A 16208-nucleotide genomic window follows, 5' to 3' on the forward strand; every position below is an offset into this window, starting at 1 on the left:
GTTAATTTGAATGGTAAAGTGATTTGAATTGACTGACAAATGTACAAGTTGATGCATTCAATGTCAATGAGAATGTTGAAGGTGTCCATACAGTAGACAGCCGTCATGAACAAGATAAATATTTTGATGCTGGAATGATTTGATATACTGTATGTAATTGATCTTTATGATGTGTAAATCTTCAATATTCACACAATAACTAAATTAGTTTCTTGGTTTGGTTTAATCTATTGTTGTGTTGCTATTGATTCAGTTCTACTGTATATGTCAGCAGACTGTGCAGGACACAGATGTCAGAAAGTAAATCAGGACAAAAACGTGCTCAGTTGTACTAATACTTGAATAAGTATGTATGTTGTATGCAGAAAAGGAGAAGAGCTGATGGAAATACAAAAAAAGAGTTCAGAGGTCTTTCTGTTTGTTTATTATCCAGTATAAAAATCAATAAAGTGTTATCTACCTTTTGAGTAGAACGCTCTGTGCAAGCCGTCGTGGTGCATTCTGGATCTGCGCTCTTCACCGGTGCTGCTCAGCCTGGGGCTGTGCTCGCCATGGCCGCGATGATGATGATGGTGGCGGTGATGATGATGGTGGTGGTGGTGGTCTCGTCTGGTCTGCTTGTGCTCTGAGACCATGCGGTCCCTCATGACTTTGGCCCTCTCTGATTCCAGGGCGATAGCCTTCTCCAGCAGAGACAGGTTCCCCTTAGCCATGTCGAAGGTGTCGTCCGAGCGGTCGGAAGCTACAGATGTGGTGTCTTCATCGCCCTCCTGGCTGCAGCTGGTGGGATACCCTCGAGACGCTGGGCTCAGCTGCTCCTCCACCCTCATCATGTTCACCATGTCAGAGAAGCTGCGCTCTGAAGGCCTAGAATCTTCCTGCAATCCCTGCTGAAGGCTGTCATACCTGAGAGTACTGAGGAATAAGAATTTTCCATTTGACAATGCTGATCACATGGTCGTGTGCGTACCTGCTGAGGTGAAGCGCCCCCTGCTGGTCCAAGGGGTTATTGAGGTGGTGGTGAAGAGCAGGCCGGTCAGACGGGTGCGTTTCGTTGAGTTTGCGAGCCAGATCGAAGCACTGATTCCTTAGACACTCCAGACTGCTGAGACATACGTCCTCCTCACTCTCCACCGCCAGGACTCCGCCCAACCCGGGCCGCCCATTGATGTGGCTGCCGTCCATCAGGGCACCTTCAGGGTAGCCGTCTTCAGGCAGCATGGCGCCGTGGCCTTGTGCCAGAAGCTTGAGTGAGTCCACCGTCTCCCTGACGACATCGCTGTTCAAGTCGACGCTAAGGTCGGCCTTTCGGTCTCCTTGCTCGCTGGCGTCATCCTCATCTTCGTCCTCGCCGCCGCTGTTGGAGGAGTTGCTGTTCATCTCTGAGTCCGTCATGACCTGGTAGACGGCGTCCTCAGCAATCTTGCCCAGATTGAGCAGAGATTTGGCCACCAGCTCGTCGTAGTTCTCGTAGTCCTCGCAAGGACCGAGACCAGGACCGGGACCGGGACCAGGACCTGGTCCAGGACCAGAACTGGGGGTGCAACTGTTGTTGTCATTCTTATGGACAGCCATAAGTTTTGATTGTCCACTAAGCTGGTAGTCAACTGTCAGGAAGAAACAACACAAAATTAATATTCTGCTTACTTAAAGGTGCTATTTGCAACTTTCTCACAGTAACATTTTTCAAAGCAAAAAATATAACAAGAACACCACTGGTTAGCTTATGTTACCATTAGTGGTTTAACAGAACACATTTGTTTGACAATTGTCTATATTTTTCACAATTGAAAAGTTTATATAATACATTTTTTTACTAGCCGGAATAAAAATTATTGTTGTTTACGGCTGTCACTCACCCGGTCTTGTCAACATGTACGCGCAGGGAGCTTGTGCACACATACAAAAGCAGTCCAAGAGAAGCAACAAACAATTTGCAGTCATGTTGTTGTTATGATAGAAAATTCAATGACAGCTAATGCTAGCTGTCCAAATTGCTAATATTAGCTAACAACATGCTAATACGTGTGCATGTATTACGTACGTATGTAATCACGTCGGAGAAGCCCTGAGATGGCGGGATATACTGTGTAAAATACATGTAATCATTCCATTTAGATGAAGATTCAATCACAATCCTCACAAAGGGTTAAAAAAAAGTTGCCGCAACTATGTCTTTTTTGCCATCTCGGGGATGTCAAAGTCGACCAGCCTCTCGGTCCATGGCCATACTTGTCTACTACCAGGTGAGGGATGCATTAATTATAATCTGGAATTTACTTATGGCACGTTTGAGACGAAGCAGAAGCAGCCGCCGGATAAGTTTGTTAACAACAGCAGCGTAAGCTAGTAGTTAGCCCACTGCTACCAATGCGCCGCTAAAATAGGTTGTCTGCGTTGGCGTTTATAATAACAATATTGCTCATATTTTGTAATCTTTCAAGTCACAACATGTAAATGGAGTATTGTTGGTGGTTTCTGGATGTTTTTAGAGAGTATTATGGGGGCAATAGAGGACCCTCCATCTGTTGACTAAATTTTTTTACGATTTCAAATGCATTAAAAAAGCCAAAAATGCGTTCTTGTATTACATAAGGATTGTGAATGATGAACAGCACATCTCCTTCCAACTTTTGTGTATTTCCAGTATGAATGATCTGATAGTATGGTCAAAGTGCAGAAGCGTTACTCCAGTGATGTGGAATCAACGTAAATTGTCGAAGATATTCGGAGCGAAATCTTCTAAATCACCGCCTGAATTTGTGGCATTTTGTGATGTTTAGACCGTATTTTCACATAATTTGCATATTATAAATACAATTTGATATGGTTTAATGGATACAATGAAACACAATTAAGCATATAAAGTCAACTTGTTTTTCCACTCTACTGGTATTCTAAAGTATTGATGGATTAATTAATAAATAGATAACTGAATGTATGAATAAATTGATGGATGAAAGTACGGATGGATGACTGAATAGATTGTTGAAAGTACAGATGGATAAAATGTATGGATGGATGGATGATGAAAAAATGAGAGTATGGATAAATAAAAGTATGTATGGATGGTTGAAAGAATGGATGAAAGTATGGACTTATGAAAGAATATATGTATGAATGAATGTATGGATAAATGAATATATAAATGTATGAATGTAATGCTGAATGAATGAATGGATTAAATCAGGCTTGTTTAAACTGTGGTACAGTCTACAGCAGGGGTCACCAACCTTTTTGAAACCAAGGGCTACTTCTTGGGTACTGATTAATGCGAAGGGCTACCGGTTAGATACACACTTAAATAAATTGCCAGAAGTAGCCAATTTGCTCAATTTACCTTTAACTCTGTTATTATTAATAATTAATGATATTTATCTTTGTGGAAACACTGATCATCTTAATGATTTCTCACAATAAATATATATAGAAACAGATAAATATCAATATGCAACACTTTATTTTTATATTTTCTCTAAGTGCACATTTTTCAAATTGAACATTTTCAAATGATCACTTCTAAGACAGTCTTGTGAAATCACAATATCCCATTTTAACTAGCTAGCCACTAACATTTTTTAACAAATCATGAATTACTTTGCACCATGTTTGTACAAATAATAACTCATGTAAAATACAAAAGTAAACTCTCAAATTTTTAAATCATGTCACACTTTGAACTGGACACCAAATCTGTTATCTGTTTCTTTGTCAGTTAGTGGGAAGCCTGGCATTGCATGCTGTTAACTAGTGTGTTGTACTCTGGTGTGTAACTTGACACTGCAACTCTGAGTGAGTCTTGCAGATGTGCATCAGTGAGGCGTGTTCTGTGTTTGTTCTTGATGAAGTTCATGTCAGAAAAGGCTGATTCACAAAGATAAGATTTTTCCTCATTGTTTGCGGAACCTTCTTAATCTTTTGGACATATTTTCACAGCAATCTGGCCTTAAGCTTAATTATGATAAATGTAAAATGTTAAGGATCGGAAATCTAAAGGGAACGTCCTTTCGAATGGAATGCAAAGTGCCTGTTTTGTGGACAGATGGACCAGTTAACATACTTGGTGTTGTTGTCCCAGAAAATCTGGAAGATCTAGGCTCAGTAAATTATGATAATCGACTAAGAAAGCTGGACAAAATTATGCAATTATGGAAAGGGAAATCCCTAACCTTGTATGGTAAAATGTCTATTGCCATCTCGTTAATTATTCCTCAATTTATTTATTTGTTTTTGTCATTACCAGCTCCATCACAAAACTTTTTTAAGATTTATGAGCGGAGGGTCTTTTCGATTTTGTCTGGAACGGCAAACCAGAAAAGATTAAAAGAAAGGTTTTGTACAAAGAGTATGAATATGGGGGCCTGAAACTTCTCAACCTTGAAGCTATGTGTCTGTCTTTAAAAGCATCAATTGTTCCAAAGATGTATTTAAACATTGAGTGGTACACAAATGTCCTGTTGGACAAAAAACATGTACTGTATCAAAAGAAATTGTATCCTTTTTTACAAGTGATCCCCTCCCAGAGAGTCTGCTGGGAAACATGGCGGGGTTCATAAAGGAAACAATCCACTCATAGTGGTGTTTTCAATTTTATGTGCCAGAAAAAAGAGACAATATTTTGCAGCAGTTAATATGGATGAACTCTAATATTGTAATAGATGGAAAGCCTTTCTTTTGGAAAAATATGTTTGAAAGAGGAATCATTTTTGTCAATGATATTATCAATGAGAATGGTAAAATTATGAAGTATGATGAATTTAGAGCTATGTATGGTGATGCTTGCTCAAGCTTTTCATTTTATCAACTAACTGGAGTAATTGGGAAAAGATGGAAACAAATAATTAATTATGGAACTACTAAATTATTAGTTTGTAAACCTCTCATAAGAAATTCTAGTTGGCAAAAAGGAACTAAAATAAATAGAAAAATATATAATTTTTATTTAATAAAGAAATCTTTGAAGGCTGCCTCATACAACACAAATGGAAAATGGGAGGACTTTTTTGACTGCCCGTTGCCATGGGATGCCATATTCAAACTAATCTATAAAACCACTATCGATGTGCAAAATCGTTATTTTCAAATTAAAATTATTTATAACTTCTTACCCACAGGGAAAATGTTAAAATTATGGAATATGACAGAGTCAGATGATTGCCGATTTTGTTGTCAGGAGCCTGAATCCACCCTACATTTGTTTTGGTATTGTCATATTGTGTCTTTGTTTTGGGTGGAAGTTGAAAAAATGTGTTTAAGGATTGGTTTGTTTATGAAGCTTAATGTGGTTTCTGTTATTTTAGGAGAGTTCATTGACAATCATGATTTAGTCAATTTAATTATAGTACTCTGTAAAATGTTTATTTTTAAGGCCAAAAACAGATATTCACTTAGTATTACTTTCTTTAAAACATTTATTCAGTATTTTCTAACTTTAGAAAGTTACATGGTTGAAAACGATAATGATGCCAAAACACATTAAAAAAAAGATGAGAAGTCCTCAAAGGCTTATTTTGAAAGTATAATTATGTTTATAGATTATATGATATATGTTGTTGTGTTCCCTAATTTGAGTGACCTGGACATAATCTGGACTGTACATAAATGCTTATTTTGAAAATGTAATTTTGTTTACAAATTATATGCAATCTGTTGTGTTCCCTAATTTGTTTCTGTGTACATGAATGAAGGTGTGTGTTGCTGAGTCCGACTTGGACATTATCTGGACTGGGCCTGGTTTAAAAAACCCTTTAAACAAATCTAATTTCATTGACAACCTGGTCTGTTGAAGATAAGGCCCTTTTTTAAAAAATAAAATAAAATAAGATAAATAAATAAAAAACATTTTCTTGGATAAAAAAGAAAGTAAAACAATATAAAAATAATTACATAAAAAATAGTAATTAATGAAAATGTTAGTGGACCAGCAGCCTATACAATCATGTGTGCTTCAGGGACTGTGTCCCTTGCAGATGTGTTGTCTATGTTGTGGGAACCAGAATATTGGTAGCAGAAAGAAATAACCCCTTTTGTGTGAGTGGGTGTGGATGAGTGTGCATGGGGGAGGTTGTTTGGGTTGATGCACTGATTGAAAGTGTATCTTGTGTTTTTTCTATGTAGATTTAATTTAAAAAAAAAAAAAAAATTTTTTTTTTTTTTTAGAACAGGCCCGCGGGCGACTCATCTGGTCCTTACGGGCGACCTGGTGCCCGCAGGCACCGTGTTGGTGACCCCTGGTCTAGAGGTACACAAAAAAAATCACTTGATTAAAGTACAGTGTGTTATTTTCCTATATTCAAACTGTTTGTAATGTTAACGTGGCCAGAAATATTAAATATACTTGTTAAATGTTTCTAATGAATACTTAGGCCTACTACTCTAATGTATTTTAATTAAGTTAAAGTTAAAGTTAAAAGTACCAATGATTGTCACACTCCTACCCACTTCTCCAAAGTGGGCTGGCTCAGGGTGGAGGACAGAGTAAAACAACTTGCACTGAGTCTAGTCCGAAGTACATGTCAAACTACTTCCTTAACGTAAATGACCGCCATAACCACAACACCAGGGGGAGCTCCACTAACCACGTTAAACCCAGATTCCGAACTAACAAAGGTTTTAACTCGTTCTCTTTCTATGCCACATCAATGTGGAATGCGCTCCCAACAGGTATAAAAGAAAGGGCATCTCTACCCTCCTTCAAAACCGCAATAAAAGTTCATCTCCAGGCAGCTACAACCCTAAACTAACACCCTCCCCGGATTGTTAATAATCAAATGTAAACAATCAAATGTAGATACTTTTTCTTATGCCTTCTGATCTCTCTCTCTCTCTCTCTATGTCCACTACTTGCTGTCCATATCCTACCAAGTCAGGCCTACACTGTTCCAATATCCTTTTCTCTGTTCTCAATTGTTGATGTCTCATGATAACAACCAAACCTACCCCCCCCCCCTCCACACCCCGGATTGTAAATAATGTAAATAATTCAATGTGATTATCTTGTGTGATGACTGTATTATGATGATAGTATATATCTGATAGTATATATCTGTATCATGAATCAATTTAAGTGAACCCAGACTTAAACAAGTTGAAAAACTTATTCGGGTGTTACCATTTAGTGGTCAATTGTACGGAATATGTACTTCACTGTTCAACCTACTAATAAAAGTTTCAATCAATCAATCAAAAACACACACTAGGTGCGGTGAAATTTGTCCTCTGCATTTGACCAATCCCCTTGTTCACCCCCTGGGAGGTGAGGGGAGCAGTGTGCAGCAGCGGTGGCCGCGCCCGGGAATCTTTTTTGGTGATTTAACCACCAATTCCAGCCCTTGATGGAGGTAATGGGTCCCATTTTTATAGTCTTTGGTATGACTCGGGCGGGGTTTGAACTCACAACCTACCGATCTCAGGGCGGACACTCTAACCACAAGGCCACTGAGTAGGCTATGTAGGTCATTATGGTGGTACAAGGAGAGACAAGTTTTTTTCTGAGGTGGAACTTTGTGAAAAAAGTTTAGAAACCACTGGATTTAAGTATTGATGGAGGAATGGATGTATGAAATTATGGATGAATGAATGCATGTATGAAAGTAAGGATACAAAAATAAATGTATGAACGTGTTGATGGAGGAAGGCTCTACAGTAGGAAAGTAAGGATACATTAATGGATGAAAATATGGTTGGATGAGAAAATAAACTCACACTGCGGCTGATGATGATGATGGTCCTCATATTCTTCCTCATCTTCTTCATCCATCCCCACCTCCATGGCATTCTCTTCTTCCATTGTTGTGTCCGCCCTCTCCTCCTCCTCCTCTTCCTCAGGCTGCTCTTCGTACTCTGAGAACTCTTCCTCCTCTAACCTTTCACCTTCATCCTCCTCCTCCATTAATTCCTCTTGCTCCCTCCCCTCCACCAATCCTTGGTTCTCATAGCTGTGGTACGAAGAAGCCTCTTCCTCCTCCTCCGCAGGGCAGGAGGTGATGAAGGACCTCCTCTTGGCAGGTGGCTCCAGTGGCTGTCTTTCCAGAACCTTCCTCTTTCTGGCCAACGGGCAGCCGTACACACTGGGGAAGTACAGGACGTCACATGTCATACTGGCGGCCATGTTGGCTCTTCATGAAAATACATCAACTTATTTAATGTGTAAAGGTCAAAGGTCAAGTGTGCAGGTGGTGAGGAAGATAATCCTCTTGAAAAATACTATTTTAAGCACACAAATCCTATAATAGTCATGAAGTGATGGGAGAATTCAGCTTTAAATGCTGAAAATATTTTCAGTAGTTGCAGACTCTGATGTGATTTTAGGAAGCAATTAGTCCTTTTTCATTTCAAATACTTTATGTTGTGTCTGGGACGCACATAAACGTGTGTCATCTAAACATGCACACCTCATAACTTTTGAACATTTTAACAGTTAATCTAATGACAATATATACTGAACCAAATTGTAAATGCAACATTTTGGTTTTGGCTTCCATTTTTCATGTGTTGAACTCAAAGATCTAAAACTTTTACTATCAACACAAAAGACCTATCCCTCTCCAATATTGTTCACAAATCTGTCTAAATCTGTGTTAGTGAGCACTTCTTTGCCAAAATAATCAATCTTACCTCACAGGTGTGGCATATCAAGATGCTGATTAAACAGCATGATTATTGCACAGGTGTGCCTTAGGCTGCCCATAATAAAAGGGCTTTCTGAAATGTGAATTTTTTCTTGATTGGAGGTCTGGGAGGTTCAGAAAAGCAGTCAGTATCTGGTGTGACTATGATTTGCCCCACGCAGTGCAAGACAACTCCTTCACATTATGTCGATCAGGTTGTTGATTGTGGCCTGTAGAATGTTGGTCCACTCCTCTTCAATGGCTGTGCGAAGTGGAACTGGAACTTGCTGTTGTATACGGCGATCCACAGCCTCCCTAACATGCTCAATGGGTGACATGTCCAGTGAGTATGCTGGCCATGCAAGAACTGGGATGTTTTCAGCTTCCAGGAATTGTGTACAGATCCTTGCAATATGGGGCCATGCATTGTCATGCTGCGTGAGGTGATGGTCTTGGGTGAATGGCACAACAATGTGCCCCAGAATCTCGTCACGGTATCTCTGTGCATTCAAAATGCTATCAATAAAATGCACTTGCGTTAGTTGTCCATAATATACGCCTGCCCATACCATAACCCCAGCCCCACCATGGGCCACTCGATTCACAATATAGACATCAGCAAACCGCTGTCCCACATGATGCCACACACGCTGACTGCCATCTACCCTGAACAGTGAAAACCGGGATTCATCCATAAAGAAAACACCTCTCCAACATGCCAGACGCCATCGAATGTGAGCATTTGAATACTCAACTTAGTTACGATGAATTGCAGTCAGGTCGAGACCCTGATGAGGACGACGAGCATGCTTCCCTGAGACGGTTTCTCAGAGTTTGTGCAGAAATTATTTGAGTATGCAAACCAATTGTTGCAGCAGCTGTTCAGGTGGCTGGTCTCAGACCATCATGGAGGTGCACCTGCTGGATGTGGAGGTCCTGGGCTGGTGTGGTTACACATGGTTTGCGGTTGTGAGGCCGGTTGGATGTACTGCCAAATTCTCTGAAACGCCTTTGGAGATGGCTTATAGTAGAGAAATTAACATTTAATTCACTGGAAACAGTTCTGGTGGACATTCCTGCAGTCAGAATGCCAACTGCATGCTACCTCAAAACTTGTGACATCTGTGTGATAAACCTGTACATTTCAGACTGGCCTTTTATTGTGGGCAGCCTAATGCAGGCCTGTGCAATAATCATGCTGTTTAATCAGCATTTTGATATGCCACACCTGTGAGGTGGGATGGATTATCTTGCCGAAGAAGAAACGGTCACTAACACAGATTTAGACAGATTTGTGAACAATTTATGATGCGGACATGTCATTTTCCACCTTTGCTATGATGATACAGTACAATAATAAACAAATACTTACACTAATATCTCTCTGAAATGTACAAACGTTAACATTACTTATTTTATATTGAAGCTCATTAGCTTTTGTATCAAATGAAATGGCCAGGAAGTGTTTTCAACACCTGCTGTAAGTGTCCATGTTTGTACTTGTGAATAATAACAGAGTCAATGAAACATGCATGTCTGTGTGTGTGTGTGTGTGTGTGCATGCGTTTGCGTGTCTGTCTGTGCGCACGCGCACACACTTGACCTTGGCCACCTCACTGTCTCCCGCCAATTAAAATTCCAGCAGTAATTAAAGCAATCAGAAACGAGGGAATGCTGCAAGGGCGAGCGACTGTGCATTGGTAATTATGTGCAGAGTGTGTGTGTGTTGGGAGGGTGGTGATGAATTTCTCACGCAATGCTTTGTGATTGATTATGTTGTACTGAATTGGATCATCATGTGTTGTTATGAACAGATGCTAACAGGCTATGCTAGTGAAACAAAAACACAATTGATTCAGTCGTGCTATAATAATAGTAGCTAATGTAGCCAGGAGGCACTAGCTTCTTTACACGCACACACACACACATACGATCGCAGAGGATATTTACAATCAATTTAGCAACTCTGTTTCTATGGTTACGTGCTATTGATATAAACCTAACAACTGCATCAAACACCTGGTCTCATCTGCCTCCTGCGTCCTCACTCTTCATTCTTGCATTTTTTATGTGAGGAATAGGATATACAGGTATACTAATTGTGGTTTAAATTGTGACAGCAGAGCATGCACGAGGTGACTGAGGATATCAGTCTCAGCAGCATCATTACACAGATGCAGGCTGAGGTTAGACGGGATAGGATCATCGCCCCCGGCAACGCCACGTACAAACACTCATCACCGTGGCAACACTTGTGTGCCAAAAGGGGGTGAGGGTGTGTATGGATGGGGGAATGCAGGAGAGATTGGAAGGTGCGCAATGTGGGCGACACCATATTCCCGTCCTATCCTCACCGTTGCCATGGCAGAGGGGCCACATCCCTCCCGGTCCTCACACTGCAGCATGCACACGGCGCTGTCGCCATGGCGACATCCTCCAGAGAGCAATAGAACTAAAGAGAGACAGCCAAATGTAGACAAGAGAAAGAACCTCACCCGTCCTCCGCCAACTCATTCAAAGAGAGACAACTTTCTCATGAGACAAGATTCACTACTAACTCTCACCAACATAGAATGTTCTTGTAAATGGACCTTCTTTACTTTTAATTTCAAAGTTCTGGTTCATATCAGAGTTCTGGTTTTGGACTTTGTATGAGCATCCTGAGCCACCCTATGACAGTCACTATGGTACTCTGGCAGCCATCTATCATCCTGCCCTTCGTCTCTACCCAACACTAGCCAAAACATCTACCACATGTTTCCTGAGCTGTACATCCTCTGCAGTGCAAAAACACACAGGTTGACTAAACTATGCAAGTCTTACCTGCGGTGCCGGGCGTACTTGCCACTGACGTGTCCTGAACCGTCGCAACCTGCCGTTGGGCAGCTGAGGAGAAAGTAAACACACACACAGACATGATGCAACATTCCACATGGATACCATTTTGGTGCATTCTGAATGACAAATTATCGTTGTGTACTTTATCATACTGAGTGTGTGTGTAGTGTGTGTGTGTGCACATATGGCTCGGGTGCTGCAGCCCTTTTCATGACTCAAGAGCATGCACGTCCAAGACAGCTCACATCACACACCCAATAAAATGAGTCTAAGTCAAACCTGCTGCATGCATTCTTATTTGCACTGCGGTAGTGTCTCAATTTGAGTACTTGTGTCTATTGAGTGCATACTGTAAGTGCGTTCACACCGCGAAGTACGGCAAAATGTTGTACACTGTCAGTACTCGGAAGTTGCATCCGTACACTGTCAGTACTCGGATGTTGCATCCAAAACACTAAAGTGGGGAGTGTGCAGTGAGGACACTTACAACCCTCAACAGTCGTCATCTTGGCAACATAGCAGTAGGAAATTGACAAAGCGCAAATAATGGTGGGTGAGGAGCAACCCAAAGTGATGGAAAGTAGTAACCAAAGAAGAAGGTAAATATGTGATGGCCAAAGACTGTACACTGTCAACATTCACACACCTATGAACTAAGTATAAATATATACTGTATATACTAAGTATATATACTAAGGGACCGATTTACTAAGATCTGAATACCACGTGCTAAACCGCATGTGCAATCTATAAAATATTGTGTACTATTAGTGGCCGTGTTGCGTCCAATCTACTAACATTGCACATGCTATTCATAAATGGTGCAGACCGCCTTATTTAAATGAGGTTTTTGAGTGTACTATGTAGCTTTAATCATGGAGACATTGGAACATGAACTGCACATTCATGTTATCATGCTCCTACCTATGGCCTGTTGCTATCAAACAGCAGCAGACATGTACCACTTTTTATGGGCATTTTAGAAGAAGTCCAGTACATCCACAATGTAACCCACATTTTTGTGCGCTGCAGAGGCGCTGCAAAGACACTTGTTCCCCTCCACCGCACCTTTTTCCTTTGTGAAGATTATGAGTCATTCTTCACCTAAACGGGAATTTATGAACATCCTAGCAGTCGGCATCCTAATGACAGCAGACATTGTACAGTAGGTGATGTTGTATTTGTTTGTTCGCTCTCATGAAGTCTGCAGTGAGTAATAATCAGTGGTAGAGAAAATAAAGCAAATGTTGCAATGCATTTTTGAAATTAATGCCTCCTCGTATACTTAAAATCATCAAAATACATAAATATTAAATGTTATTATAAATGTGCCCGTTATTAGATTACGTATATACTTACATAATGTGTACAAAACCTCAATGGAGGTGATAGGACTAAGTATTTTTAATAATATATATTCTATGTGAAAAAAATTAACGTCATTAATAGTACTAAATACTAAAGGACACCAAAACGCATCAGCCCCTTAAAAGGGTCATATCATGATTTTTTTTCTATTTTTACACTTCATTTTGGTCCACAGAACATGTAATGATGATTCTTTGGTAAAAATGTTTCATAGATTTTACAGTAAAGACCTTTCTTTAGGCCAATTTCTCTAAAAACAGTTTGTTATGAGAGGCGGAGTTGTTCGACAAAAATTAAGCCCTCCTAACCACACCCCCTCACGCTGACTACGCTTTGGTCAGCTATATTTGGTAGTTGTTGTTTTTAATACCCACCAGCCATTTAATTTTTATTTGACTGTCACCACAACACAACATCCCAGATAAGTTACAAGTAAGGCAATTTATACTTCAGATGAGGCTAAAAGTTTGTGTTGTGACTTTTGCTGGTTAAAGCAAACAAACAACAGCATATTCTTCTTCATTGAATTTTATCGTCGACAGATTAAAAAAATTAAAATAGGCTGACTCGCTCAAAGATATTTAGGTACATTTCTACCACAACAGATAATCTGCTCATGTCACACTTCAACAAAATTCTAAACGGACCGTTTGTAAGAAGTTTGAAGGAAGGCAAGATGGTTTTATAAATATCTTTGCAATTTTGGGGTTTTGCTTAATAGGTCCCCTTTAAGTCCTCTAGCAGCTATAACATTATAAAATTATGTTGCTGAATACACAATATGGCTACTATTTTATATTTCTGACCATTCAAAATGTTGACACACACATGTAGGATTCTCGCCTGTCCATTGTCTGAGCACTGATCCTGCAGCTGTGTGTGTCAGATTGCATGTCCTTCTCATGTGTGCTAAATAAAACGCAAAATAGTGCTCCCAAAACGGTGAGGATTGTTGATAAATCACATTGCGCGTGATAAATAATTATAATTGCATCTTTTCCTCCCAGTATTGTGGCCGTTTTGATGATTAGCATATATTTTGCGTATTCATGGATTGCCCGCCTTATTCTGCTCACTTAACAGACACAATCCACTTTGCATACATTAAGTAGATCAGCTTTGCGGGTTCTATCAGGTTTGCACAAGTTTTAGTCCACGCAAACCTTTAGTAAATCAGGCCCTAAGTGTACTTATTGAAGTGCACTGCCCCAAGTATTCCATTTGAAACACAGCCCTGGACTTCACTCACCCACACACATACGCACGCACAAACGTTGTACAACAAAATGACTGTTTGAAGTGCTCAACCTAACAGCAGCACACTGAACAAGTTGCCAGCCATGAGTCACTGAATGTCACAAAGGTCACATACCTGAATAAGTCCTGTGGCACGGCGTCCACGACAGCTTCACACAACAAGACAAAATCTGTCAACAACTACTGTGTACAGAAGTAACCATCAAGAAGAAGTGAAGAGAAGTAAAAAGGAGCAGGAAGACAGAAGAGGAAGAAGTAGGTTGCTAAAAAACTTGAAGAAGAGGTTCACACCTCGCACTCCTTTGGATCGTGTTCGATGCCGTTTCTCTGCTGCATTCACCTCCATCTGGACAGGAAATCATGTCACAACATTGTGATTATTTATAATGACGATGATGATTATGATGATGAAGAGCATACCTGGTTGGACCACCTTGATCTGGATGAAAAGCTTTGCAGTGTGTGGATGGCAGGTAGCTTCAGATGTTCATCTTGCTCATCTTCTACAACACAAACACCAAAAAGGTCAGGCCATCAGATGCTGCTGGTCACATGATCAACCTGGTGACCAGGAGACACATGCAGGCGTTTACATAGCCTCTCTTTCTTTACTTAGTCTCCATAAGAAGAGTATTAAACACGAGTAGCAGACCGAAGCCTGCTATCTCCTTTCATACAGAAAACCTTGAAGTAGAAGAAGGACGATAAGAAAAGGTAATAGGAGAAGAAGAAAAACAGTCTAACCTCATTGGATTTGTTACAAGATTATTGTAAGATATGTCATGAATATTTACTAAAAACAATTTAAAAAAGAAGAAAAATAAAAAGAACAAAACAAATGAGAGAGACCAGAAAAAGAAATAATAACGAGACAAATAAAAAGCCAAAAAGGATAAAAAAGAAGAAAAATTTAGACAAAGAAGAGGCAGAACAAAAAGAAGCAGAAAAAGAAAAAAAAAGAAAAAGAAGAAGAAAAGAGTAAGGAAGAAGAAGGGGAAAAAGAGGAGAACAAGAAAGACAATGATAAAAGGAAGAAAGAGAAAAAGGACAAGAAAAGACAAGAAAAATGAGAAGATGAAGAAAATGAAAAAAGAAGTAAAAAAGAACACAAATAAGGAGAAGAAAGACAAGAAAAAGGACAAAACAAGAAAAGGGAGAAGAAAGACAAAGCGAAAAAGAAGATGAAGAAGAAAAGAAAACAAAAAAGAAAAAGAATTGATGCAGACTGCAGTGCAGCAGTGCTAATAGAAATGTAAATTCTCGCACATGTTCCGCTTCAACGACATGGCCAACCTGAGTTCATCTGAGGCCATAGCGTCACTGAGCGTGCTCCGACATCACAGTCACCACCACCTTCCTCCTCTTACCCCATGAGAAGAAACCCCTCTCATTGAAGCTGTACCACTTAACATGATGCATAAACTCTGAGTGTGTGCGTGTGTGTGTATCAATTCATCAAATTTACACACATTTTATTACTATAGCGCGAAATCACAACAGAAGGGATCTGAAGACACTTTACACATGGGGCAGGTTGAGAACGAGAACGTTGTCACACATTCAAGAGAACCAACTGAACCACACATGAGCAAACACTTGGCGTGTTGGTGATTACTTTCAGTAAGTTTTCAAGGGAAAGTTGTCAGTAGATGTATTTTGTCGAGCTCATCTTATGAAAACAATCTAGTCACAAATAAACCTGCAGCACAATTACTTGGTTAACAACATCTTGTCTTTGTAGATCTTATTTCCAATTTTTGTAAAGCAGAAAAGAGCTTTGTGTGTGTGTGTGTGTGTGTGTCCCCTATATGTGCGCAGAGTGTGGTGTGAAGAGGAGTCTCATACTGTTTAGTATTCAGACTGACACTCAGCCTGTCTGCTACAGTCTGATGCAGAGCTCCTACACACACACACACACACACACACACACACACACACACACACACACACACACACACACACACACACACACACACACACAAACACACACACTGACAAACGAGTCTATGTACACACATATGCGCACAGGGGCACACATGCACACACACATGCACATCATCATCTATATGGACTTTACATGTGGTCTATGTTTGCACACACTTTCAGCTGTCAATCAAACACAGCCTGAAGCATCAG

The 16208-nt window shown here is 40.1% G+C and overlaps 1 protein-coding gene across 3 annotated transcripts in view; it reads right to left on the reverse strand.

The window, feature by feature from the left end:
* The window catches only part of LOC133648362 (myelin transcription factor 1-like protein), a 63606-nt gene that overhangs the window by 29416 nt on the left and 17982 nt on the right, over positions 1-16208 (reverse strand). For 2 of the 3 annotated variants that reach the window (XM_062044386.1, XM_062044384.1), the window contains exons 2-8: positions 14493-14575; positions 14364-14418; positions 14188-14221; positions 11433-11495; positions 7705-8069; positions 971-1607; positions 461-906 (exon numbers count right to left, since the gene is read on the reverse strand). In XM_062044386.1, coding sequence (XP_061900370.1) covers positions 461-906; positions 971-1607; positions 7705-8069; positions 11433-11495; positions 14188-14221; positions 14364-14418 — 1600 coding nt within the window. In that variant the 5' untranslated portion in view covers positions 14493-14575. Of the gene's footprint in view, positions 1-460; positions 916-970; positions 1608-7704; positions 8070-11432; positions 11496-14187; positions 14222-14363; positions 14419-14492; positions 14576-16208 lie in introns of all 3 variants that reach the window. The other variant, XM_062044385.1, reaches the window with a different exon arrangement.

The sequence above is a fragment of the Entelurus aequoreus genome, linkage group LG04, assembly GCF_033978785.1.
Source record: "Entelurus aequoreus isolate RoL-2023_Sb linkage group LG04, RoL_Eaeq_v1.1, whole genome shotgun sequence".
NCBI classification, from domain to species: Eukaryota; Metazoa; Chordata; class Actinopteri; order Syngnathiformes; family Syngnathidae; genus Entelurus; species Entelurus aequoreus.